Source organism: Amphibalanus amphitrite, unplaced genomic scaffold, assembly GCF_019059575.1.
Source record: "Amphibalanus amphitrite isolate SeventyFive unplaced genomic scaffold, NRLGWU_Aamphi_draft 000345F_arrow, whole genome shotgun sequence".
Classification (NCBI taxonomy): domain Eukaryota; kingdom Metazoa; phylum Arthropoda; class Thecostraca; order Balanomorpha; family Balanidae; genus Amphibalanus; species Amphibalanus amphitrite.
Genome location: NW_024881840.1, coordinates 526,934 through 554,685, shown reverse-complemented (window position 1 = coordinate 554,685; position 27,752 = coordinate 526,934). Strand labels below are relative to the sequence as shown.

General features: G+C 58.7%; 1 protein-coding gene across 2 annotated transcripts; it reads left to right on the top strand.

Annotated features, from left to right (window-relative positions):
* Nucleotides 1–10,703: 10,703 nt before the first annotated feature.
* On the top strand, nt 10,704–27,731 carry LOC122389149 (protein roadkill-like). 2 transcript variants are annotated; one of them, XM_043380876.1, is made up of 7 exons: nt 10,704–10,982; nt 12,224–12,356; nt 23,718–23,839; nt 25,230–25,381; nt 25,657–25,784; nt 26,040–26,396; nt 26,705–27,731. In XM_043380876.1, exons 2-7 carry the CDS (start codon nt 12,231–12,233, stop codon nt 26,993–26,995), a joined length of 1,176 nt encoding a protein of 391 aa, XP_043236811.1. In that variant the 5' UTR covers nt 10,704–10,982; nt 12,224–12,230; the 3' UTR covers nt 26,996–27,731. The 2 variants fall into 2 exon arrangements, with proteins under 2 accessions (XP_043236811.1, XP_043236810.1); XM_043380875.1 differs by lacking the exon at nt 10,704–10,982 and adding an exon at nt 11,145–11,346.
* The last annotated feature ends 21 nt before the right edge of the window (nt 27,732–27,752 follow it).

Genomic DNA, 27,752 nt, shown 5'->3' with positions numbered 1-27,752 from the left:
GTCTCTAAGTAGCGATCAGCTAGGGTTGCACTAATTGCTTGTATGCCTGCTTTGTCATATTATCTGAGAGTATCATCGTTTAAAACACGGAAATAAATTCATAACATAAAGATATTTGCTGTAAAAGAGATTAGGTGCAGATTTGGTCAAACTAGCTGCACTCGCCGGATAGCCCGTCGTGAAAACGGCTTTTATCAATCATATAGTCGGCCTCGGTACGCGGGACTCAGTCGCGTCAGTTCCCGTGCCCAGTTTTGCTCTCAGTCATAATTGAAGCCACTTGATGAGGTATCATCAGGATGGAGTGCAATGCCGAGCATACATTGGTGGGCGTTGACTTGAATATTGGTGGGCTTAAATGAAATTAGCATTCGTTGAAATCAATTTGCTGCAAATTTACGGGCATTATAAATCGCTCAGCTGGCCGCACCCCGGTCTGGTCTATCACACCGGTCCATCAGGGAATGGTGGATCCAGGACTGAACGAGGTGCCGCTCGAAGACGACGGCTCCTTTCTGGGACGGCGCCGACCAAGGACGGCCGCGCCTACCGGGGGCCAGTCCTGCACCAGCGCCGGGCGACAGGACGGCCGCGACGGGTCGACCTTCGCCGTATCGACACGGCCCGTCCCCCGGGCCCGGCGCCGCCGCTGCCCTGGTGAGCGGCCAGAGCCGATGGTGCCGTATTGAGCTGCATGACCAGCCCAAAGTGGGCCAGTCCGGGGCACATGAGCCCAGTGGCGGAAAAACGCGCGGCCGTGCTGGCGGCCAGGAATTGGCACGGCCTGTTGAAATTGGCCGACATGGGCGCCTGACGTCAGGAGGCCGAGCCGTATGTAGGTCTGCCATCGGCGCGCCTACGCCTGATTGGTCTCCATGGACCACTAATGGGGTCAGCCGGCAGAAAACGTAAATACCGGCGTCAACTGGAGCGGTTTCGCCGAACCAGTGCCGTGTCATGCGAATCGGGCGCGGATCTGCCAGCACGCCACTCGAGCCGATGGGTTTGGAGTCTGTCCGCCGGGCCGTCGGCGGCCGGTGCCGTGCCAGCACGGCCGCTCTGGCATCCGGCAGCCGTGCTGCGCCGTGCTGGCGCTGCAGGAGGCTGCCGGCGGCGCGCCGACCCTGAGGCTGACCTTCTGGTGTCCCCGGTGGCCGAGCGGCCGGCTGCCGACCTTTGGACGCCGTTCGGCAGCCGGCCGCGCGCCGCGCCCCAAGGCTGTGTACCGGGCTGCCATGGGGTGCTCCTCTGTCGATCGGGGCCGGCTCCGGGCCGCCGCCGGACGCCATGAGGCGAAGGTCAGCCCCCCTGCCCCCCACCCCGACCCCCGGGCGCCGGCGGCGGCAGAGCGCCACCGAAATAGTCGCCCGAGGCCAGCGGCCGGCGCCCCGGGTCGGGCGGCGCCCCCGCGCGCCGTGTCGGGAGGTTCAGAGCAGCCCGCCGCGGGCCGGGAGGATGGGGTGGTCCGGGACAGGAAAACCAGCACTCGACCCCGCTAACAGAGACGTGACGATATGCAAACAGCTGAGAGGAAACGTCAACTCCCCCCCCCCCCCTCGGCCGCCAACGACGGGCACTACCGAAATCGGTCGTCTCATTAGATCATCACTCAGCTTATGGATAATGAAACTAGCACGCACATTCCCATGCCAATGGTTTGCGTTCGCTCCAGATCCCCACGTGGTATGGGGAGCCTTAGGAATTCAGCGCGCCAGCCCAACTACAAAGGTGACCTCGCTCACATGCTAAGAAGTGGGAGCCTCTCTCTGAAGCCTTGCACGCAACCGTCCTCCTTGAGAAATATCAGAGAGCATGGGCTCAGGGAGTTCGCGTACACATCACACGCCATTGAACCAACCTTTCGATGTCTGTGCAGTTTTTCCTGCTCTTGGCTGAAATATAATATACTAGTACAAGCTGGACTAATATACTAGTACCTACATTAGTCCAGCTTGCCCTCACCGTTCCGTGCTTCTATCCTCAGGATGCTGAAATCCTTCTCCTCCACGCCGCAACCCCCCTCCGGGCTGGACAGGCAACTTTATCTCATGCGGGCTGCTCCCTTGGAGCGGCACCGCTGCTCCCGAGGGAGCGCACCCCGTAGCCGGGTGCAGTGAGTGCCTTGGGGCTGGGTGGCCTGTCCTCTGGACGGGCTCAGCCCCGGCGACTCACTAGGGTGCCTGCCCAGACCAATGTCTCCCCTATATCCTATCATCCTTCCGGCTCTGAAATGGTCTCATTAGACCGAAAGGGCCTAACCCAACGAAACAAAAAAGAAACAAAAGCTTGCCCTAAAATGGAGGATTATGAATATGTGAACGGCTTCTGCTACATCTGAAGGCCATATACCTTGTTTTAATTTGCAAGAAAATATTACTGAGGGTTGAAAGCCTCAGCAAAGCTGAAATAGCACGGCTGAACATTGAACAACGGATGTATGGGTTATAAGCTATTCAACTGAGCGCAGGCAATAAGTTGTTTCCGGGTTAACACATGCAAAGGAACTCCCGGCAATACCACAAATAAGTAGGCACCTTACCCAGAAAAGCTCAAACGGATGAACTCGCGAAACGTAGGCTGATCGGTGACGTAGGTATATTGAAATATCGTAACACGCCCTAGTTCCTGTACTGAGAAACGTAATTGATTGCACGAAGAAGCCAGAAAAAAAATCCTTCCTGACACCACATCTCACATGCCAAGTAATGTTTAATTTTTTTTAACGCGCGCCCCTGGGGCCTGTGGGCCGGGGGTATTCATACACGCCCTACTGGGGGGGGGGGGGGTATTCATAGCCCCCTCCTAACTCCGAAACTCCTGGGCCGATTATCAAAATTTAAACGGCGTCTGATAGCCCCGGAAAACTGTCGAGCGAAACCTAATCTTGTTGACCTCGAGATCACCGATGACGTCACTCTTCAGGTCAAATTAAAAATCATCGATGTTTGGCTTGTTTACATTTTGGGCTCTGTCCGCCGGCTTACAAGTCAGATAAGGCCAGCTCCAGCTCTGCTGGTCGGTGAAAGAAGCTGGCCGTTTTACCCCATGGGGTGGGACAAGACGTTTTTTTGCAATGTTTACATCTACAAAAATAGCTACAGTTTATTTGTTGTCTACAGTCTAAGTTCCCTCTTCAGGCAAATGGAAGTAAAATGTCTAAAACAAATTCTCTCAGTTTCGCGTCGCTGTTGTTTCTAAGCGGCCGAAAAGTGGTTCCATAGTTAGGGTGCCCGTATTACCCCGCTTTCCCCTATCTGGCAAATGCACCGAACTTGAGGCCAAATGTAACCGAATCTCTTTTGCAGTAAATATCCTATCATTAATTTATTTCAATGTCTTAATAAGAAATGATGTCTGCGTATTCGATAAATCAGTTATACAAGCACCTACCGTACCGACAAACTCAGAAACTACTAAGAAGCAGCTAGAAACTTAAGTTGGCCAAATCGTACCAAATGTGACCAAATGTGCAGTCGTAAAACGGCTATCTGATAGCCGTTAGGCTATTTTTTGTAAGAGGTTTAGCAACTTTTATTAACCCTCGCCCCGTTGGGGGGGGGCAATTTGCCCCCCCTGTGGTTTTTCCTGAATAGCAAGAAAACAGCGGGACGCAGCGCCGCCAAATTTTCAGTACCATCCCGGAAATCAATTTGACACCTTCACACCAAATTTCCAGTCTTAGGTCACCTTAGGTCAGGAGTTATTGAGGTCAAACTGAGGTCATGTTCGAGCAAAAATGAGCAAAAAAACATGCAATCTTATGTAGTAAAGAGCAAGTAGCATACGAATATATTCAAGTAGCAATTACATATAAACCCATGTAAACCCGCGCATTTATATGTAATTGCTACTTGAATATATTCGTATGCTACTTGCTCTTTACTACATACCTGTCCAATATATCTATACATGCAATCTTGAAACGCTCACCAAATCTACAATTACCAAGCAATTTCAAAGTTCTTTATATGGTCTAGTAGACAAAAAGCTGTGCTACAAAACTGCCATCTCGGATTGTCAAAATGTTGGGTTTTTGACCCCCAAAAATTCAAAAAAAGATTTTTTTTTAAACTAAAAAAATCCAAACAAATTTCCGAATTTCGAAAAAAACGGAATATATGTGATAGTCCCTGCGCTCTTCTATATATATATATATATATATATATATATATATATATATATATATATATATATATATATATATATATATATATATATATATATATATATATATATATATATATACCAAATTTTAGATCGATATCTCGTTTTTTGGCCAAATTATAGCGAAAAAAACAGCTCAAAAATGATGACGTCAAATTTTTGAACTCAATTTATAGCGATTCTAGACCACGTAGGGCAAAACAAAGACCACCATTGAACTCCCCGTGACGAGCTGCATCGAATCGAATTTGATATCCATTTTATGCAAAAATATCAACTTTGAAATTTGACCTTATTTGACCTGACCTTGACCTGACCTTGACCTGACCTTCACCAGAACATAATCTAAACTGACCCCCCAAAGGCTGCCTGACCCACATAATCGTATTTGACACATAAAATGGACCATAATACATGCATCACATGATATTTTCATATTGTGACCCTCAGTGGCCTCACATCTGTGACCTGACCTGGTATCAGTGACCTCAAATAGCAAAATATCTGTTTGAAGAACATTTCCCCATCGATGATTTTCAACGAAATGCATTTAACTCGATTTTACAACGCATTTCTTGTAATGCCTGTAAACGGTGAAAATTCGACCTTTGACCTGACTTGTGACGTCATCGGTTTGACCTAGGGGGTCGCAAAAAATTGGGTCGCATAAAATTGGGTCGCAAGGTAGTTCACTGATAGGGCTATCCAACACCGTTTGCCGTTTTTACCGTTTTTACCGTTTACCGTTTTGCCGCTTGTCGCTATGTTGCGTGGTTCTCGAGATCTTGGGGGGGGGGGCAAATCGCCCCCCCCCCCGACAGGGCGTGTTGCTCGGCAGAGCCCAACGGGGCGCGGGTTAAGTACCATATATATATCATTAGGCTAGTTTCATTTTATTAGGCTAGTTTTACTATTGTATGTTTCAAGCCTCTAGCTACTGAGCATAGAGCTAGCACACATCAGAACAGAGCTACGTAATTAGGTATAGGTACGTACCTTTGCTTTTATTGTGTCGACATCGGAGCGCTAATCGTGCCCTCGCCATAGAAAACAGCTTCTTCGTTAGGTGACTCACCCGTTTGGTATACCTGCAATTAGATACGGAGTGATGACGAGGGATGAGTCCGTTCCCATCCCTTTGGGTGATGCCACAGTAACCAGGCGCCGTAGCTACGTCGCCGCGCCGCGCCGCCCGACAGAGCTGCCGTGCGGCACAGCCTACCTCCTCGGGCGCCGGCCCGCCTCGGCCGTCCGCCTCGCTGATCAGCCGTCAGTGCCGGCCCGACAGACGCGCTGAGCCGTCACATTGGGATATTGATCGGAAACGAACACCGGGTGACAGATCCCTCTCTGTGGTCCCTCGATGCGCCACTCGACCGGCAGACGGCAGACAGTGCAGACGCCGAGCCCCGAATAAAACTGCACCTAGTGGGTCTTGATGGATAAGAAACCGTCAAACTATCAAATCATCTGTAGGTACATATACTTTTTAGGTACTTATAAACGGCTAAGATCCCACATAAATGCTACCTTTCTTCTGGCTTTTGGAGTGGTGATGGTGGGCGTGACCTCCTTGACACCTTTAGGCACCTTCAGGCTTCAGATTCCTAACTACATATACCTACATAGGCATCTAATGCGAGAAGAATTGTCACACGTTTTAGTTTCATGAGATAGTATTTTGATGCAGGAGTTTCAGAACATAAATTTACTTAACAAGCTTAACCAGACTCCTTACAACCATATAGCGACACTCAGCAGGCGTCGTTCGAAAGAGCAAAATTATGATGATTTTTCCGTCAGTTCTTTCTTTTTCGGGGCGGGGGGCATGTCAAAGGTCAGGCCGCCAGAGGAAATCAAAGATTAAATTTCGCCTATTTCGACAAATCGGCGCATAACCAGAGAAGCAACAGAGCTACAGCGCCGCGAAAAGCGCATTCGCTAGCTCTTTTAACCCTATTCCTGGCGGGCTCCGCCGGGACAAGAAACTGGCGGGGGGGGGGCCGATTCGGCCCCCCCCTGAGATCTCGAGAACGAAGCAAGATAGCGACAAGCGGTAAACGGCATCGGATACGCACGGCCAAGATCTACAATTTTTACTAAGGTCATTTTCAGGTCAGGTCAAAGATGACGTCACAGGGGTCGAAAAAGTCAAAATGGCGGCACTAGATATGGAGAGAGTTTTTCTCGAATAACTTTCGAATTAGTCAAGATAGGAACCAACTAAGGGCATCATCGTGATCCTCTCGTCAATCCGCATCGAATGATATATATGTTGACCTCGAAAGGTCAAGGTCAAAGGTTGACCTCAGGTCACGTGACCTCGAGGTCATCATGTATATCATTCGATGCGTCTTGACGAGCTGAACACAATGAGACCATCCACGCGTCTGTATCTTGTTCCTGTACGGAGTTATTGGCCAAAAACCTTTGGTGACCTTTGATGACGTCACATGACCTCACAGGTGCCCAACAGCAAAACAGACCACAAGGTAGTGAAGGTTGATCGTATATGAAGTCATGTATGGTATATGGGGCCATTCCGACCCGTTTTAGTGGTAAAAACAGGGAGTTGATTTTTCCCCCATTGACTTATAATGGGGAGGTCGCGAAATTGACCTGACCTTAGGTCACCGATATCAAAATTCCGAGATATACAAATTGCACATACTGGTACCCTAACTAAACCCTGAAGAGAAGAAATTGGTCGGTCAAAAACTCTAGCTCTGGCGTGATTGCAAACTTTTCTGAGGTAGCGTCACCAAACCGCCTCTGGTGACCTGACCTGAGGTCAGATCAACTCAAAATTTTCAGACATGTTGCGTAGAAGCCTTTTAGGAAAAGTCAGAAAATTTGAGCTTCCTAGCTCAACGCGTTTGGGAGATATAACCAAAAAACCTCAGGGGGGGGCTCCTGAGGCCCCCCCCCCGCCAGGAATAGGGTTAAAGCTCACTCTGAATAATGCTCTCAGGACTCAGATTTGACCTGGGGGTGAACAATTTAGAATCCAGGAGGCGTAGGGCCCAGGAGTCACCAAATTTTACATTTTCGGATGCACGTTTTTCTGCAATATTTTTTTTTACATCATGAAGCTTGCTTTAGGTACATTGATTTTACCGGCATTGCGTTTCTCTCGTTGAGACGCGTCGAACTAACTGATAAGCTGATATAGAGAGAGGTGAGCCTAAAAATTGAAAATTTGACCACAGGTCAAGGTCACGGAAAAGTCAGGTTGCTTATAAATTGATTTGTTTTGTTCAGACGAACCCATCTAGGGTGCTTTCATCGCTCAAGCGTGTTTCTAAATTCTATCTATATTTATTGTTAAAAAAGCTGTTGGCGACCTTTCATGACCTGAGATGACTTCAGGGGCATATAGAGGGGCCACGGGTGTAATTTTCCGATTTAGTGTGTCACGTTTACCTGCCTGTATCCTGGTGTTTAAGTGTTTTCCTCCAAAAGAAAAGGATATTTAAATTTCCTCCCATTGACTGGAATGGAGACTGGAGAGGTCGCAATAGCCGTTTTCACGACGGACTACCCGGCGAGGTGCACCTAATTGGACCAAATCTGCACCTAATCTCTTTTACAGCAAATATCTTTATTTTATGAATTTATTTCAGTGTTGTACTTGATGATACTCTCTGATACTATGACAAAGCAGGTATATAAGCAATTAGTACATCCCTAGCTGATAGCTACTAAGAGACACACTGAACCTAATTTGACCAAAGCTGCACCTAATCTGCACCAGATGTGCACCAAATGTGTACCAGATGACTGTCGTGAAAACGGCTAATATTGACCTGACCTTAGGTCATCGACATCGTAATTCGTAATTCCGAGGCATACAAATTAGGTATTGGTAGCTACTGATTCTCTCGCGCAATAGACGAGTGTTAAACTTCTGTGTAGAATGACAGTATCACAAATGTTTTATTTTTATTTCTTAGAGGCACGGTCCCTCTACTTGACCTGGTGACCTGACCTTACGTGGGATCAACAATTTCACACATGATGCGAAATCGATGCTATACCAATGATGCCATATGTACCTACATAGTACATAAGCTATAGGTATTAAGTTTCCCGGCGCGGCGCGCCGCAGTTTTCTTTACACACGCATAAAAAACTGGCAGGTGTCAGGTGTGGCCAAAAATGCTCCCCCACCACCCGGACGAATGTAATTGTTCATCCAATGTAAAAGCCCCCTACATTATGAACACCTTATCTATTGATCATATCGACCACAATCCTAAAACGGCATACAGGCTGCTGGTGAGGTTCCCTAATCTAATTTGTCTGACGTCCTCTACCTACCTAGGCCTACCTGATGTAGGGGACGCCGGACGTTGGCGGTACCTACATATAGCTGAAGCATCTGACATATCCTGAAGTGACATGATCTGACCCAGCCCGAGCTCGGAGTCCACGACTTCAAACATCGGTCGTTGTCCATTTAGTCGCAATTCCAAAGCCCTCTGAAGTCTGAATTAAACGATAACCCCAATAGGCAATAACGGTTCCTCATCTACATATATATTTTTAGTATGATCTGCAGTGCAATGAAACCAAAAAAAAAAACTAAGAACTTACGTTTGTAGCACCGTGCTAAATGTATAACGTCAAATTTTCTGCAGGAGGCAGGCAGAGCACGAGTGTTGGTCTTACCTCCCAAGCCATGCACCGTTAGCTACATACATTAGCGTCGCCACGGGGGGGGGGGGGCAAGCGGGGCAGCTTGCCCCCCCAACCTCGGACCGGGCACCCCCTGAGATTGATGCAGATCCGATGAGATTTTCGAGTCGGGAAAAAATGGGGGTACCTTTCTGATAATGCCTGTGAGGTCAGACTCGGTTGGATCGTGCAGTTCAAACAAGAGTCAGAGTCGCAGTCGCTAAAATCTTCAAGACTCCGACTCCAGACACGGAAATGTCAATGCTGTGATTCATTCCATGTTCCTAGTTGGTTCTATATTACATTTTATAGCTGATTTTCATAAGTTTTGGAGCCTGCTGACATAATTTTCGTTCAAAGCGTGACATAAAATCTTCGGGGCCTTTCTCAACTCTCGCCAAATGTCTGTGACAGGCTCAAGTACCGTTCAAGTGCCGCAGGGCTCATGAGCTTGTATTGTATTGTATTGTATTACCTTCATGGACAATCCACGCGGGGCGTGGCGATTACAGTCCAGAGTCTGAGTCGGGCACAAACAAAAACATGCGGGGACAAGAAACACAGGCATACAGATTCAATCGCTGGACATTCGCTCTCTCTATATACAAACGGACGATTCACTAGACAGCACACCGCACACGGATGTCGCACCTCCTTCCCCTGACACGGGTCATCGTCGGGCGGTCGCCAGCTTTTCACACAAGCTCCTAAGGAGCTCCACTGAGCTCTAAGAAGCTTTCAGAGGGCCCAGGCCGGCCTCTGGAGTCCCACTGGTGTCCATGTTTTCTGAGGGCCCATAACAGGGATCTTTGAGGGATCGTTACAGGGATCTTTGAGCGAGGGATCGTTACAGGGATCTTTGAGGACCTTATACATTATGTAGTCCTCTGAAGGGCCACACGAATCTTTGAGGATGCCTTCGAAAATTTCTGAGAACCTTAATTGGCCTCGGATAGTTCAGCCGAACTTTTGAGGCGACAGACTTTGGTAACCCCAAGCCGGCATCTGTGGGATCACAACTCACGTGCACCTCTGAGGGCTGCAACACATGTTTCTTATGTCCCTACGTAGGGTCCTTAGGGAATCGACACAGACCCCGACGGTTCACACTGTTATCCGAGGGCTCCAGGCTTACCCTGGGCCCAGTCTCTTAGCGCCCGTCGACTACATTGGCTTCTGAGGGCCCCACCTTGGGCTCGGAAAACCACATACACGTAAATATTTGGGATGACCCACGCCGATCTCAGGTATCCTAACTGCAGGCTTCTGAGAGTCCACACTGACCATGAGTGGCCTGAAATGGCCTGGAAGTCCCAAGCCTTTCTCTAAGGGATCCCTTGCCGCTATGCCGTGCGTAACTTTTGGTTAGGTTAGGTGCAAAAAAGACCGCAGGCCAATCGGTCCAGCGGTTGCTGAGATATAAGCCTCACAAAAGCGTTACAGACCGGGCCGGGCCGGGCCGGGCCGCTCGTACTGAGATTTTTCCGTTATATTGAAAAGACTTCGCTTCGCTCGCTGCGCTCGCTCGCTCGTAACAAAAGTTGATTTTGCCCCCCCCCCCCCCCAACCGAAAATCTCTGGCGACGCCATATGGCTACACTACATACTTAGGTACCTGATAGTAGTGGGTACCTACCTATAGGCGTATATGATGTTTTTCAATAATGTTTTTTATAATAATAATCATCTACCTATATCATTTGTTGAAAGCAAAGAGAGAATCACAAACTATGTTCGTTGCTTTCAACGCAACACTTCCTCGTTTCCTGTGGTTCACTGTGCCCCCGCAGTACCGTCTTGCTGAGCAACTTTCCTCCGTGGCGCCGGTGAATGCCCAGATCTGTGACCTCCACGCTCAAAATATCCGAGCGCCGCCAGAGATCCGCTGGAGGCCGCCGGGTGAGGACTGTGGGCGGCTCGCGGAGTCTGCTCAGTTCTCGTGGTTCGGCCAGTGCGAGGGGTGCGCCGACTCTTGTGGAAAACTTCTTGAATCAAAGTTAAAAGCAATCGTAAAACGACTTAAGCTCCTGTGTGTTTCACGCTGTGGCGAATTGGCCACTATCTATTATATGATAAATTTTAAGTGCTGGGTGACAAGAAACTGAAACACTGGATTCCATTCCGACTAGTTTCTTTTCGGGGTGAGTATTTGCAGATAAATGTTGTTGGTGCCATGCGTCTAACATGCGTAAGCATGGGCTCTCCATGATTTACTTGCGGTATTCCCGGCATTCACAAACTGCTTTTGACTCAACCGCGCCAAAAATGTCGTTGTTTGTATTTGACGCTGTGCACATTGCAATCAATTGCAAGTTTTGGCATCAGCATTGCGTCAATCTGTGTTTCTGTGAAGTGTTTATAGTTGAATGTGCTTTTTTGCTAATTTAGTAGGATTCATCCAGTCCTAGTAAAGCTTTCAAAACTTGCTAAGATTGTGATGGCTGACCTCCCTGATCAGAGTTTTAATAGCGATTTTCCAACTTCACCTTGGGGACTTGCATCGAGGTTAGTTGAAAGCAATCCTCATTGTTTTTTTATTGTAGGTTTTTAGGTATCCACCTAGGTACCTATTTCAATTTGTGGGATAACTTTTTACAATGTGTATTAGCAAAATGTGCTCAAGATCATTTTCATTGTAGCAAGATATCAATATTAGCTGGGAATGATAATGGCTTTGTTGTGTAATTACCTATCATAATTCATAGGTAGGTACCTATCTTGCTATCATATGCATGATTTTTTCCCTTTAACTGGGCGCAACTTCCACATCATTGTTAATGACATCGGAGGTTCCTGTTTGATTACTTTGTACGCACACATATATGATTGGTAGATAGATCCCCTACAAGCTTGAGTAAAATCATTTGACATCTGTCAAAATTTGAAAATTTAGTTTAGTAGAAGCCTATAAAGTTGTCCAGTTATTTTGAAATTTTATGTTACCCAAGCTAATAAGTGTGAATAACAACCACACAATGTTGATGCACAGTTTCTGGTATTCTTATCAACTTCTGCTTATAGATTAATGAGGCTGACGGAGCAGCTTTCTGTTTGTGGGCGATTTGCGAAGTCAGTATCTGACTTCACAAATGCTGCTGAAATGCTGCTGATCATTGTTTGAATGCAACACTGGTCTATAATTTTCAGCTTTTATAGGTGCTAAACAACTGAGTATCATTTTACCATTTGTTAAACATGTTTGCACACTGCACAGTGACACAGTCAGTACTTTGGTCTCTGCAGACCTCTGTAGATCTACCCAGGGTTCTATGATCTCTCACATTCCTTTGTTACCCTGATGCCTGACTGGCTCATGGCTGCGGTGGTTCATTTCCATCACTTTGACTTGTGATGTGACTCCTTATGCCCTGTTTGATCACAGGCGGGCCATGGTTAGCGAGGCCTGCGCTCAGCCTCGCGGCTCGTCAGCCATGGCGGTGTCCCGCGTCTCCAGCCCGCCGCCGACCTCCAACGAGAACTCTCAGCCCACGGCAGAAAACTGGTGCTTCACACAGGTGAGTCGAACGGGTGATGAGCTCTAGCAGCCTGGAGAGCAGTACCTACGCCGTGTGATCGGCTGCAAGTGCGGCACCAGCCCGCTGCAGTAGCTGGGATCCCGAGACCTGAGCCCTCTCCGGTGCCGGGTGTATCTGTGCATTGATTTTGCGCGGCGTCTGGATCCCAGCGGGACGGCAGCGGCGGCGGTAGCAGCATCGATTGTGTGCGAGCGAGCGGCGGTCGGTCATTGCGCGCCGTCCGCCAACGTCGTTACGCTGAGAGGGAGGCGGCGGGCGGCGACTCCCCGCCCACAGTCGGCCTGCTCCCTCCCGGCACGCATTGATCGCCCCAGTTGTGCGTGGTTCCCCTCCAGTGTGCGCCGCGCCGCCCAAACAGAAATAGGTCAGCTGGGCCGGACGGCTGGGCGCCGGCGGCCTATTTAGCGCGTGCCGAGCGGGCGTGTGTCGCCGCGCCGGTGACCGGGCGGGCCGCGGCCGCGCAGCTGGCCGACCGACCGCACAGGTGCGCGGCGTCGGCAGCTGGCGGCGCTGCCCCGGCCACCACCGCCCGCACCCCGGTCTGGAGAGAGAGGGAGAGAGAGCGCCCCGCGCCACGATCTTACCCGGGTGAAACGGGAGGGAAAAGTAGGGCCGCCGGTTTCACCATCCTTTGTGTGGGGGCGCATGTGCGGCCGCCCGGCCGACCACGTGCTCGGATGTCGTGAGGAGCGGCCCAGGATATGGCACTGTTTGGGACGTGCCGCCGCTCCTCGCCGCCCACCCGTCCGCGCCGGGTGTCGATATCACAGGGAAACTGCGCCACCCCAGCCGCCGTGCGGGGAGTGCAGAACGGCGCCGTCTGCGTGATCGGCGAGCTCGCGGGGAGGAAACCGCGCTGCGGACGGAGAGCGCCGAGAGCCGGGGTCACGGGGAGGTTTGGCGGCGTATGGTGAGCACGACAATGTCGCTGCCTATTGCCGTCGGCCGAGCGCGAACGCGCGGCGATTAGGCAACGTCGATTGCCCCATATGAGCGTGCGTTCGACCGGGGCTGTTTGCACCGCGTCGTGCCGTAGTTACGAGCCCGCAGCTGAATGGCAGGCTGATAAAGTCATCGAGATCGGCCCTCTGCCAATCGATCAGTATTGTGATCTATTGGATGCTCGTGACATGTCGATTGAGACGTTAAGGCACTTATCTACCACAGGTCATCCATACTGAATGGCTCTTTGTCGTTAGAACTGCCACTTTCAACGGCCAGCATTGTTAAGCACACCGATCACAATTATTGGCTCCTTCGTGTCGAAATTAATTGCTCATTCAAGTGACAAACTTTGAAGAGAACCACGTGGTGTTCCTCCAGCGTCCAGCTCAAGTTTGTCGATATTTCTTAGCCGGTCTGCCGGCTAAGTGCCTGGGCCGATACCGGGAGCGTTGCCACGCCGGCGTCGGCGTCGGCGTGGCACGTCGCCGTCCAAGGCTGGCCGTTGCCGAGCCGGGGCCGGCGACCCCTGCGGGCCGGTGGACGCCGCGTGGTACTGGTGGCCTCCCCTTCCCACTGGCCGGCCACAAAGCGCCGGCGCGCCGGTCGCTCGGGGACGCTCGCGGACAATGCACCTGGAGCGGCGCGCCGGCCAGCTGATGGGAGCTGCCGCCCCTCCGTCCCCGCGCCCGGCTGACAGGGCCGCACGTCCGGCGCGGCGGCGTGGTGTGTGCTCCAACACTGAGCTCTGCTCCACTTCCCGCGGCGCCGGTTGCGCCGCCGTGATGCTATCTGGAGGACCTTTTTTAGACTCCGATGTGCCAGATTTCCTCCGTGTCAAGGCTGCTGAGTACCGGAGACTGAGCTGTTGAACAAGACGCTTATTTCGAAACATGTCCGACATTGGACCGAAATACGCCCGAAGGCTTTGTTCTCGGTAATCGATTTTCGGTTTGGCGTCGGCCCAGTCACCTGATTGTGGAGTGTCTCCTTCGTAAAAATACGACTTCACCAATATTAATGCGCGTTCCTTTGTGCATTTTGATGACAGCATTCTTGTGCCTTGGATTAGAAGTGTTTGTTGTCAAGCAGTCGGTAGACTATTGTCAGTGTCGTACATTGCTGAACTGGCGGTGGCGACCAGCCTTCTACTGCGCCATACGGCCGCTCGCGCAACAATGCGGAAGCCTCTCGCTCATGTGCCGCCTCGCCTGCCCCGCAACACTTTTACATTTCGAAAGGTTGCGGCCGCGGCAGCGCACTGTTGCCTTTCCCCACGTCTGAAACCGGCGCAAACGCGATCTACATGAGGTGGTGGACAACGGGTTCAAATCACAATTGTTTGGTAACATTTTGTGATGGTCCTAAGCTGTCTGAATTCCCCTTTCTCCGGAAGGGGAGGGATAGTCTCTAAGCGTGTCACACGCCTGTTCGTGCGCTACGTTTGTCTGTTGGCAACAGCCGGTCGCTCGGCGAACGGGTGGCGTTTCACCGAACGGGGGCGTATCAGTCCCGCTGGTGACATTCCGATGCGGACAACTCAATATCAGCACGCCCCTCCCCCCGCCTGCTGCGGAGGACGGTGGGGAGGGGTGGCAGGGATGCCGTGCTGCTGTTTCGACACCGCGGGGCGCGACCTCGGCCGGCCGTGCTCGACAGCACGCCACCGGCGGGCGCGCGGCGCCGAACTTTGGACCGGGATCGCCGGTAACCTTCAGCCGCGATCGTCACCGCCGCTCGGCCAGCCAGCCCACGGGGACGCGCAGATGGCATTGGCGATAGCGTCAGCGGTGGCCGCTGCAGGCCGGCGGGATGCTGCCGTGCGCCGCCCACCCCTCGGCGGCCGTGCTGTGTCGTGATGCGCCGGCCCGGATCGCGACCGGCGTGGGCCGAGACCTGTTGCCGAGCCGGCGGCAGCGTCACGGCGCGCCGGGCCGACCCGCGTGGTGACCCGGCGCTGCTCCGCCGCTTTCCTTCAGATACCGTCCGCTGGTACGCCGCGCGCGAGAAACGGCGCGCTCTGCACAGTTTCCCCGATAACGGGTGTGACACACTTCCCCGCAGCGGCGGCGCGGCCCGGCTGGGCGCTGCCCCGGTCGGCCGGCCGCAGACACGGTCACCAAACGGTGTCTGTCGTCCGAGCGAGCCGCCGCACCGGTCCGACTAGCGGCGCGGCCGCCGCCGCTGACGGATTTCCGCGCTGAGCCAGCACGGCGACAGCGCGCCACAGCGACAAAGGACACACCGCAGCGCCGATAGACCGGACCAGTTGGTGCGAAAGCGGCGCCGAGCGAGGCCATGGGTGGCGTGCAGCGTGCGGCGCCGCTCAGGGCCGGCCGGCGTGCACGGCGCCGGTCCTTGGCGGCTGGCCTTCGGACGGCGGCGCTGCGTCCGGCCGCGTCCGTGTCCGCGTCCTCCGCCGCCGGCGGCGCACCTCCGGGTAGGCCCGACTGGAGCCGGCCGGCACGACGGCCGCTCCTCCCCGGCACCACCCGGGGTCACGGAGCACTAGTGGCTGCCGTCACCCGCCCCCCAAACCGAATGAGATCCGATGTTTTTTCCTTTGTCGCACTGTGAGGTCAGATCGAGATAGGCTATCGTTCGAACCTAGACGGCCCGGCGGCTAGCCTCTGGCTGGATCGTCTCGGCTCACTCGTTGTGTACTTGTGCCCGCTGTCTCTGTTTGCCGTTCAGATAAACACACGGGCGTGCGAGAAAATCGTCGATGGCGCGGCCAAAAAGCTCCATGTGACCCGAATTCCTGGCGTTTGGGAGGTGATTCAGGCCTCTGGTGTTTTTGCGGCGTGGCCGGGCGTGCTGTCGGCCGACCTGAGCTGCTCTCTTTTTGCACGCGCCGGCCGGCCGGGACCAGTGGAGCGGCCGACTGAATGGGGTCGACCGCCGCGCCGGGAGGTGCTTCACCCGACCGAACCCTCATTGTCGCGGCGCCGGCCGGCCGGGAAATCAATCGGAGTACCGGGCCGCCGCGCCGCGCCGGGCGGGGCGTTGACCGCCGTCGTCAGGAGGGTGGGGAGCCGGGAGGGAGGGAGCGCCGCCCGCAGCTCCGGGGCCGGTCACCCGGTGACGGCGCGCAGACGCGTGACGCCGCGCCTCCCTCCACTCGGCCGCAAAAAGACACCGCTCGACGCGCGTCCGGTCGTTTACCCATGCCGTGGCAAAAAGCGCACGTCGTTTTTCGGCCGGGTTCAGGCGGCGGCGCGCTCGGTGGGCCGCGCCGGCCGGCCGTTCCGCGCGCGCTGCTTCCGGCAGGCGGCGGAGGTGACACTCCGGCGGGCCGCACTGCCGCGCCGCGCCGCTCGGAGAAAGGTGGCGAGCGCACCCCGTCGCCCAGCGCCGGCTGCTTTCTCTGGACGACCGCCGGTTACGGCATCGACGGCGAGCGGCGCTGACGGGCGGCATCTCACCGGCGCGCGCGCCGATCGCGCCACATCGGCCGCAGCGCGCCGTGTCGCGTGCTGCCAGCTGATGTCAGATTACCGCGGCCCCGCGCGCAACCGGGACAAGGCCTGGGAGGTGGGCCGGCCGGCCGGCTGGGGGGCCGGCCGCGCTGCTGTCCTTGTTTGACGGAGCCGGCGCCGGCCAAGGCCCGCTGTCGGAGGACGACAGGGCACGCTGCTCTGTGCAGCACATGAAAAATGACCAGCGCTGAGGGACAGTCTCAGCACGACGGAGACGGCGCCGGCCGGCTGGGAACGGCCACGCCGGATTAGGAGCAGGCTGCTCTGGTGTGTAACGGGCCGACGGGCGGTAACTGGGACAAACACTGGCGCTGCAGGTCGGCCGGCCGGCCGGCGGTCGGGTGACACGATTGTACCGGACCCGGGGATGATATGCCGCCGGTTTCCGGGACCACAAGGACCCGGACCGCGTCACCGGCCGTGTGATACGGCGCCGCGCTATTGACGTCAGAGAAGGAAATTGTGTGAAAGCTTAGTTTCACTCCATGTCTGTTGGCTTTTGCCCTGATCCCATCCTAGTGTATGATGCCATCACTAGAGGGATAAGTTCGACCGGCGTTGACACAACAGAGGAAGTTATCCCTATGTGTGGTGGATATCGGATGTTGGATATCGCTTTGTCACCATGTCATTCGCTCATGGTCATGATTCATGGGACTCTGAGGGCGCCGGGATCGTGGCTATCTGCTTCGTCATAGGTGAGGTGGGGAGTTTTATTGAACTCAGATTATGTTATAAGCACTGCTGACGCCTCTGAGGGTCTATTCTATGATCGCCGGAAGCACTATTGGACGCATCTCACAGCAAGCAACATTGAGCCATCACGTGGCTTCTTTATTTTTACCGACGCATAGCTTGGTACGGAGGCTGTCTCTCAATATACTCTGGGTTTATCTGCTCGAACGGCCGGGGAGTGGCAGGGACGCCAGCCGGGGTCCTGTCGCTGGCTCCGTCTCTGTCTGCGCGCTCCAGATGGCGAGCCGCGCGGCTCCCACCCGTGCGGCGGCTGCCATTGTCGGCGCGGCCGGGCGGGTTTCAAGGGCGTCTGCTGACGGCCGCCCTCGCAGGTGCGGCCGTCCCCTTCCCGCGTCCCTGTCTGAACGCCGGACTCCCCTCGACGAACCGTGTCCCCTTGGCGGACGCTCGTCAATCGATGTCGACACTGCGAGGATGAGCGAAACGCGCCCTCCGGCTCCGCGCGACAAACGTGAAACGCGCGCTCCCGGCGGCCGCTCTCGCCAGCCGGCGCCGTATCTGACAGCTCTTTGTGCGGCCGCCGAGAGAGATATCGGTGCGCTCTTCCCTCCCACTGTTTTCCGACGCCCTATTGTGTTGGACATTCAAAATTCCCAATCGGAACTCGGTGAAACGCCCAATTTTTCCAGGGCGCCCGGCCGCGGTGACGCGGCTCCGGAGAAATTCGAGAAGAAATTCGTCGCCACACGCTGGCTGTCTGTGTGTCTGCATGCGCGCCGACCGTCTCTGTGGACGGCGGCGGCGGTGGGTTGCGATATGGGCGGCTGGGTGACCCGCGCCGCGGCCGGTCCGCCTCTCTCCGAGCACCGTCACCGGCGCGGCCAGCCGGCCCGCCGCCCGGGTCGGTTACGCAAAGTAAAAGTGGGTAAGAGAGCTGCGGCCAGCGCGTTCGGCCAGCGCCGTGTCGTGAATGTGCCGTGGCGAGCGCGCGGGCCGCCGCCCGAGCTGGAAAGTGCGGCCCACAGCCAGGGAGGGGACCGGGCCTGGCGGCTGACCCGGCCCGGCCCGGCCGGCGTTGCAGAGCCACTCTCCGGCGCGGTGAAAGGGCGGTGCCGCCGCCAGATGCGACTCGCAGCGCATTTTCACCATCTCTCTTGCCGCAATCCGTGGTTTATCAACCACAATTCAATGTCCGGTGTTTACCAACACTCGGGTGCTAAAGCGTTTTATCGCTGATATCTCACTGTTGCACTTCAAAGTATCGCGCCTGAAAAGGGAGCTCGAATCCGGATGCGCGCATGGGCGTTCCCGTAAAGGTGCGGTTTAGAGTCACGCTGTTTGTGATGCCTGACCCGGACCCGGCCGCTGCCGGAGACGGTCGGCGCCGCTCATCCCCGCAGGTGTCTGTCCCCCGGCCGCTGTGACGGGCGCCGGCTCCGTGCTGACCCCGGTCGGCTATCGCGCCTGACCCTCGTGGGAGCGATCTGGACTCGAGCGCCGGGCAGATATGGGCCGGGGATGCGGCCGGTCCCGTTGTGACTGCTCGACCCGCACGGGTCACGCGTGGCCCGCTTCCTGACAACGGTCTGGCTGCGCGCGCTGGCGCGGGCGACGTGTCCCGGCGGCGGTCAGCGGCCTCTCATGGGCAGCCGCCCGCCTCCTCCCGGGCCGGCCGGCGTGACCGGTGCACGGCGGTCGTCACCCGCCGCCGCCGCCGCCGCGCCGCCGCGGTGACCGACCTTGTACGCCGGGCGGCCGGTCAACGCACCGCCCAGCGCCGCCGCCGCCGCCCGAGCGGTCGGCCGGCCGACCGGACGCAACGGTGTAATACCGCTAACAGGTCCCGGTCACCGGCGGCGGCCGAGGTGAACGCGCCGTGCGCAGTTAGCGGAGATACCGGAGCACGCCGTGCTCTGTTCAGATGACAGCGGCGGACCGCGAGAGATTCGGGCGCCGCCGCCGCCTGGTGACAGTGCCCATCTATGGGGTGTCGGACGGACTGGTTCCTGGTGTGGCCCGGTCGCTGGCTGTTTGGGAGGCCCGGCCGTCTGGGTGGGTGGGCTCCGGCGCTATTTCCGACCGTGTGCTCTGCGCGGCCGGGCTGACTCAGCTCCCCAGGCATGTCGGGACCGCCCCGGGGCTCGGGGACGGTGCAGCGCAGCCTCCCGGGCGACTGCGGGGGCGGCGGCCGCTCTCTGCTCTGCTGCCGCCAGGTGAGCTGGCTGCGATCAATACCAGCTGGTCGGCCCTGCTCGGCGCTGCCGCCCGCCGGGTCCGAGGGTGCGTTGAACCGGCGCGCCACACGCACGGTCGAGCTGAGGGAGACGCGCCGGCGCCGGCGCCGGAGCCGCTGCCGGTCGACGGCCCCGGGTGGTGACCGGCCGTCCGTCCGGCGGCCGAACCCGAGGCCGTTCACTGGCCGGCCGGCGCGGACACCGCCCTCCGTCGGACCGTGCGCTCCGCCGACGCGGCGCTATGAGGTGATGACGGCGTGCGGTCAGCGCCGGCCGGCCGCTGACGGCGGCCAGATGCCGGCGTTCCGGGCCGGCCGGCAGCGTGACGAGCCGGTGGGAGCGGCGTCCGCTGCTGCCGGGCGGCTGACCTTCACATGGACGGTGCGCGGCCGGCGGCTGCTGGCCGGCAGAACCCTTTGTTCGCCGGACAGCCGCGGCGCCGGCGACCGGCCAGCGGCGCTCATCATCGCTGCAGGCACAATGGCACGGGCATGGCCGTTCCTTAAGATGGCGTGTCGGAATGGCAGCGCTGACCGGTCAAAGACCACCCAATGCGAGGGATATGCGTCGGCGCTGTCCCGGAATACTGTGGGGACGAGGGAGACGGACAGGCCGGCTGCAGCGGGCTGGGCCGTGCAGCGGGGCTGCCCCCGACTGCGCCCCGGACACCCCGCAGGATATGTCGCCACGGGGCGGACGGCGGTGGCCACACACCGGACGATCCGCTCACCAGCCGCCCCCGTGACCCCCGCTCCCGCCCGCTGCCCCCCGCCCGTCGTCGCCGCCGCCGCCAGCCGCAGACAAAGTAGATCAAGGAGAGTGGGCCGGCGGTGGCGCGCGGCTCCGTGTGACTGTCTGTCGGCGGCCGGCGTGCGTCTCGGCCTGGGCCGGCCGTCCTCCGGCGGCTTCCGGCTGTGACGGCCCAGTTAGCGGGCCGGCCGGCGCCGCTGACCCCGCTCTCACCCTTCGACAGGCGGCCGGAGACTGATTGGAGAGCGCCCGGTCGATGTTGACCACCGCAGAGCCGCGCCGTGCCCCACTTGAGGCCGTGCCGCGTGCGTGACTCGCGAATCGGGACTAGCGGATGAGGGACCGGCTGCCGGCCATCGGTGGACTGCCGGCCGGACCGGGACGACCCAGTTGCTCCGGGGTCGGTCGGACGCCGCCCGTGCGACCTCCGACCCTCGGCCGGTGCCGCAGCCCGTGATGTAACCCCCGCCCTCCCAATGCACCGTCACCGCGCCGGGCCGACCACAGATGAGACCGTTTCCCACCCCCTCTGCCGCCGTTCATCTCTCTGAACCTGGCCTACCGACAGCAGACGGCGCCGGTTGGGTGACCTCCGGCCGGCGCCGAGCCGCCTCACCCTGACCTGACCCGGCGCGCGTGTGCGTGGGCCGGGACCTCGCCGCCGGCCGGCCGGCCCGGTGCGTACGGCGCCGTGTCGGCCACAGGGACGACCGGGTCGCCGGGACGCGGCCGGGGTCGCCACCGCTGCCGCCGCGCCGCGGCCTCCATGCCGTATTGGGAACAAGGGCGACGCAGAGAAAGTGGCCGCAAGAGGGGACGGCGCCGAGGTTTGAATGTCCCTGGAGACGGGGATGGAGGACAGCCGTTGGGAGCGCTCTGTGGTCGGCTACCGGATGGAGGACGGACGTCCTTTGGCCAGCCGTTGGACGGGTGATGAGTAGGGTGGCTCCGTGCGGCCCCGGCTCGGGTACGTGTCGCAGTGGTGTGATGCGGGGGCGGCGGGCCGCGTGGGGCCGTCCCCCGCGCCGCTCGCCGCCGCGCCGGGGAGGCCGTGTCGGTACCGGCGCGGCCTGCTGCGCTGTTGCCGGGCCGTCGGCTCGGCTCTGTCTCCGTCGACAGCTCCCGTAATAGCCGAGCCGGATCCCGGCGGGCCGGAGCGCAGCCATCACAACTGGGTTAATCTGGTCGGAGCCGGCGGCGCCGCTCGTCCGCGACCGTCGATTGACGGCCGGGTCAATGTTAACGGGCGGCGCCGGGTCGGCGGGTGGGCGCCTGTCACCGACGCCGCCGCCGCCGGTACCGTCCAGTGAAACGGAGCACGCCGACCAGCCCGCGCCGCCAAAGAGAAAGAGAGAAACGCGCCGGGGACGTGCCACTTCGGCGGCACCGAGAGGGACTTTCACGCGGTGAAAAACACTGTTGCATATAGAAAGTGAAGAGAGAGGGCCGTATTACGCACCGTCGTGTCACCTGGTGACCCGGACTGGGCCAATAATGGCCGCCTTTCGACAGGGTGCGGCGAGCAGCGCCCGGCGCCTTTGTTCGCATGCTAATGACGCGGGGCGATGCAGGTTGTCTGTGTTGACGCAGTGGACGCGCCGTGCGTAGTCGGACCCGCCAGTGTTGGCCCGCTCCTGTGACAGGATACCGTACAGCGGCAGCGGCCGGCTTCTGTTATTGTTCTCGGCCGCGATCCGTCTGATGGTATAGCTGCTGCTGGTGCGCTGGTGTTGGCGGTGGCCTTGTCAGCGGGGCGCGACACATGTATATCGGGCCGCGGCCGGAGAGGAGCCGGCGCGTGCGGTGAGCGGCGCCGCGCCGCCCTTGTGCCCGTTGCCGGCCGGGTCACGGACGCCGGCCGGGGGCGCTGGGCGGCCGGCGCAGCCGTCACTCGGCCCGCCGCTGACAACTGGTACGCCGCGTGCGTGTCCGAGGCAGCGCGCGGCTTTCCCGGCCGGCTGACCCGTGGCCCGCTGCAGCGATCGAGGAGCCAGTTTCACCGCCGCCCGGTGAAACGGCGGCTTTCACGGAGTGTCGCGCCGATACCGCCGCGCGCTGCGTCTCCCCACGTGGCGGGCCGTCTCTCCCGGCGGGGTGCGACGCTCCCCGAGCGACGGTGGCCTGACCCGGGCGGCCGCTCCCCTGCCGTCGTGCCGGCAGTGCAACGCCCTCGGCCGTCGGCCCGCGCCGTCTGGGACCGGGAAGAAGTGGAGGGCGAGGGACGCACGAGACGGCTCCGGCCGAGAAGCGCTCGGCAGCGCGCACCAGCAAGGGTTGCATAATTGTGGCAGGGGTGCGCGCTGCAGGGAAGGCCGTCGAGCCGCTGACAGGGGCGAGGTGCGTCCGACTCGACTTGAGAGGGAGAGGGGCCGGTAAAAATGATAGGGGAACCGAGCGAGGGTCGGTGGCCCGCCAACAGGGGACGCCGGCCTGCGCCCCAGCTCGGCAGACGCACCCCACGGACAAAGCAACGGCGGCGGCGGCGGCGGCGGAGGTAATTAGACGGGAGGGTGACGGTTCGAGGGGCGAGGGTAGCTCCCTAGAGGGTAGCTCACGGCACCGGCATCCCGTCAGCGCGATATCCGACCGGCCGGACTGGCGGCACCGTGACGCCCCAGTTCGCGTGGCCTCCCGATGACAGGTGTCTCTGCTCGGCACGGCCGGCGCGTGGTCGACCCCACCCCACCACCCCCGCCTCGCCACCCCCACACCGACTGGCAGACAGGGCGCCGATTGCTCGGGTCGTTCACCCCGCGCTCGCTGCCGGCTGCCGTATTTTTGGCCGACGGCTGCAGCAGCCCGGCCGGGGCTGAAGCACTGCCGCTCTCTCTCCGCTCCCTCCCCGGCTGAATTATCTGTATATGTGCGGCCAACCGGCTGGGGAGTACGGCACGCGCCTGCAGCCGGCGCCCGCCTGCAGCCGGGCGGCGCCGGCTGTGCGTGGCACCTGGGCCGGCCGGCTACCGGTGAAACACGTGTGACTGCTCCCTGCAGGCCGGCCCGCTATGTAATCACGCTGTACGCCCTACCTGCCACGTGTCTATCTATTCGTTTGCGTGTCTGCATTTGCGTGTGTCTTGCCTCTGTGTGTGGCGTGCTGAGGTCGGTGTCCCAGACTATGTGCCACTCTCCGGTGTCACTTTTACCGGCCGATCTGGGACCGCCCGCGGCTGTGTTGCCTCACGCCCGCCGGCGCCGCCGCGACCCGCCGCTCACACAGGCCCACTCTCTGTCCTCAGGTGAAAGTGGTCAAATTCAGCTACATGTGGACCATCAACAACTTCAGCTTCTGCAGAGAGGAGATGGGCGAGGTGCTCAAATCGTCCACCTTCTCGGCCGGCGCCAACGACAAACTCAAATGGTAAGAAGGGTGCAACTCCGCGGGGCCTGACGGGTACGGCGCCGGTGAATGCTCGCCGCCGCCGCGTGCGAGCGCCGCTCTCCGTGTGGTAATCTCCCGACACTTTCGCTCCGATCTGGAGCGGTCCTTTCGGTCCCGTCGCCGGTGGTGCAACAAACGATGGCCGTGATGCCCTCCGCACGAGAGCGTGAGGTCGTGGCCGGGTGTATGGGGTTGGGTCGGTCCCGGGATGGAGAGAGGCGGCTGCAGTGCGGCAACTGATCAGATGCAGGGTTCACGGGTCATAGGTCACACGGGGTCGGAGATCTGTAGCCTGATGCAGTGGTGGTGTGTAATCCCCCCTGTTGGCTACCCTTTCCTGGCGGTATCCCTCCACTTCCCACTCTTCGTATCCCGGCTTCCGTCCCCTGCACTGCGTCTGACCTACCCGCCGCCCGGCGCCGTCTCCCGGAGCTGCGGCGGTCGGCGGCGACAGTCGGGATCGATCGTCCGCCGCGCCGCCGGCCGGTGTGCCGTACCGTGCCGTGTTACCGGCGTCCCGGAGGGCGCTGGCTGGCCGGCGGCGATCGAAGCTCCCGGCCGGCCCGGTGAGCTGTGTACCGCCGCTGCAGCTGCGGCAGCTCGGCAGCGTGGGCGGCAGCCACCGGCCGCGCTGATCAATGCCCAGCGGCCGGCGGCGAAGGTCAGTCGGCGGCCGACAGAGGACAGCCGCCGGCCGCCGGCCGCCGGTCGCCGGTCGGGTGACCTCCCTGACCTGGGCGCGGCGGCCAGTGCCCCTGTCGCGGCCGGCCGCCAGCCGCGCCGGCCCGGCCTCCCCGCGGGCCGTTAGTGGGATTTATTTGTTTGGATGCGTCGGAGCTGTCTGCTGTGCCACGCAGCCGTCTCGCCAGCGGCGGCCATGCATCACGCATTGATGGCACCGTGTGCAGGGGCGGCGGGGAGCGGCCGCCGCTGTTCCGGGTGGTATTTTTGGCCGTGTGTCCTCGCGGGCGGATCGGCGCGCGGTGGCGGACCAAGCCGGCCTTGTGGCGCGCCGCCGCTGGCGCCGGTTGGGAAGCACCCAAGGATACACCGGTCCGCCGCCGGCCGGAGGACACCGCTCCGCCGCCGCCCCCGCCCGGTGGTCCGTCCTTTGTGTCCGCCCCCGCCGCCGCCGCCGCCGCCGGCCGGTGTCGGGCGGCACGCCGATGATGATGGGTTCGCGCTACTCGTTGCGAATGGTTTCGATGGCCAGCCTGTCCAAGAACCGCCGCTGGGAACGGTTGGTGGCAGCGGGCGCCGCGGCGCAGCCAGTTCTTTGTGCTGGGCCCACGTGGGACTCAGGTGGCGCGGGTGGGCTCCTCGACACCGGGAGCTGTGAGGGCTGACGAACTCTTTCCTTTGTTCACAGGTGTTTGAGAGTCAACCCCAAGGGTCTAGATGAAGAGAGCAAAGACTACCTATCATTATATCTTCTTCTAGTAGCATGCAACAAACAAGAAGTTAGGGCGAAATTCAAGTTTTCTATACTCAACGCGAAACGAGAAGAAACGAAGGCTATGGGTGAGTACTTTTATCCGAAATGCTCGTGTATTTCTGTCGTTTGCTTTAACTGTCATGAACTTTGATCGTCCCCTTGACAGACCGTAAGTAATTAGGTGTAATTGAGCTGGATTGGTGCGTCATAAGCCACATTATCGCCGAGCGCTCGCCAAGGTCGGCTGTGGACCGATCCGGTCACCGCTCCGCCGGTCCGGTCCGTCTGCCGGCCGGGCCGCTGGCATGATCTGGTTACCGTCCGCCCGGTGTTTGACACGATCCGCTCCGATCCCTTCCAGAGAGCCAGCGGGCCTACCGGTTCGTCCAGGGCAAGGACTGGGGCTTCAAAAAGTTTATCCGACGAGACTTCCTGCTGGACGAGGCCAACGGCCTGCTGCCTGAGGACAAGCTGACGCTCTTCTGCGAGGTGGGTGCCGCCGCTCGCCGGCTCTGCCCTCCGCTGCGCCGACCCGCCGCGAACGGTGCCACGTGCCGCCGGCCGCGTATTTACGCCGGCTTCATTTAAAGAGCCTGCACGCCAGCACACCGGTCGCTATCGCGTGACGATGACCTCATGAATGGCTAATGCCAGCCGACCTTGAAAATATCCGGCTTCTCTGAGCCCCTCGCTACGCCACCTGCTGACTTGTCCACTAACTACAGTTTTCCATTCCGTCCGCAGGTAAGCGTGGTGGCGGACAGCGTCAACATCTACGGCCAGTCGAACCAGGTGCAGTTCAAGGTGCCCGACTGTCGGCTCTCGGACGACCTGGGTCAGCTGTTCGAGAGCCAGCGGTTCAGTGACGTCACCCTCTCGGTGGGCGGCCGAGAGTTCCAGGCGCACAAAGCCATCCTGGCGGCCCGGTCGCCCGTGTTCGCCGCCATGTTTGAGCACGAGATGGAGGAGCGAAAACACAACCGGGTCGACATCACTGACGTCGACCATGAGGTGCTGCGCGAGATGCTGCGCTTCATCTACACGGGCAAGACGAATAACCTGGAAAAGATGGCCGATGACCTGCTCTCGGCCGCTGATAAGGTGGGTGTTTGTCGCATGACAGGAGCGGAGAGGGGTGGAAGTGTGCTTAGGCTGAGAGTGCAGTGTCATTTCTGGTATGGGGAACTGCTTACTCATATTTCTTGACTGTTTGCATGGTGTATAACCACAAGGATTGATTGAGTACGACCAGTGTGCCCCTGTGCGCCTAGACACATGTCTAGGTACCGTTTTACTGTTACGGATGCCCGGGTCTCTCTGCCCCGTGGCTGGCTCTAACTTCTGTCGCCGATCGAGAGATGTGATCACCCGTCAGTACACGTGTCTAACCCGCCTCTGTCCGCCTACAGTACGCCATGGAGCGACTCAAGGTGATGTGCGAGGAGGCGCTCTGCAACAACCTGAGCATCGAGAACGCGGCCGAGGCGCTGATCCTGGCCGACCTGCACTCGGCCGAGCAGCTCAAGGCGCAGGCCATCGACTACATCAACATCCACGCCACGGACGTGATGGAGACGCCCGCCTGGAAGTCGATGATCACCTCGCACCCGCACCTGATTGCCGAGGCGTTCCGCGCGCTGGCCACCCAGCAGGTGCCGCCCATCAACACCACGCGCAAACGCATCAAGACCTCTCAATGATGCGCGGCCCGCGGCGCGGCGGCCGCCGTGGCCGTCGTGCCCGCCGCCGCCGCCTCATCCCACCAATCATAGTGTTCAAACGGCGCGCGCCCGCGGCTCGCGGCGAACTGATGTTTGTGTTGCCATAGTGATATGTTGTTGACGCTCGTGCGCTGCGCTGCGCGCGCGCGGGCGCCGGCGCCCTGTGCGCGCCCTCAGTCAAGAGTATATGGTCTCCTTCTTGTTGGACTTGCGTCTCGGGTGGTTAAGTAGCTGTAGTGTGTGGGCGGGCTGAGCCGCGTGTGGTGTGCGCGGTGGCGGCCGGCCGCTCCGCCCCTACCTCAGCGTCCGCGGCGCCCGCCGCCCCGCCGGGAGATCTCACGCGGCGATGGATGTGAACCGCTCTGGATGTCGCCGCTCTGCCACGCCGGCGGCCGCGCGCCCCGCCGCCCCCACCGTGTGGGGCTGGCTGGCGGCGGCGCGCCGGCCGCCCTTTGGAACACCTGTATGTGATAGGCGGGCGCCGCCGCGGCGCGTTGTCCGGCCGGCCGACTCGGCGCCTGGCCGGCCCTTCTCTGCGCGCCGCTCGCGAGTACTTCGGCTAGAGGCGCTCTCGGTTCCCGGTCACCAGCCCAGAGTCTATTTTGTTAATTTGTGCATATGTGTTGTGTCTCTTTGAAGCAATCTTGTACAAGCCGACGCGAAATATTGGTTACAGTGTTTTAGCACCAATAAAGATAAAACTTGTCGGAAAACACTGTTTGCCAAGGCTGGCTCT

Bases quoted from the DNA above. Each gene is read 5' to 3' on its own strand.
- LOC122389149 (XM_043380875.1), top strand. From the start codon at position 11,279: ATGGCTGACCTCCCTGATCAGAGTTTTAATAGCGATTTTCCAACTTCA. The intron at 23,840-25,229 runs GTAAGAAGGGTG...CTTTGTTCACAG, and splicing joins GCCAACGACAAACTCAAATG to GTGTTTGAGAGTCAACCCCA. The intron at 25,382-25,656 runs GTGAGTACTTTT...GATCCCTTCCAG, and splicing joins AGAAGAAACGAAGGCTATGG to AGAGCCAGCGGGCCTACCGG.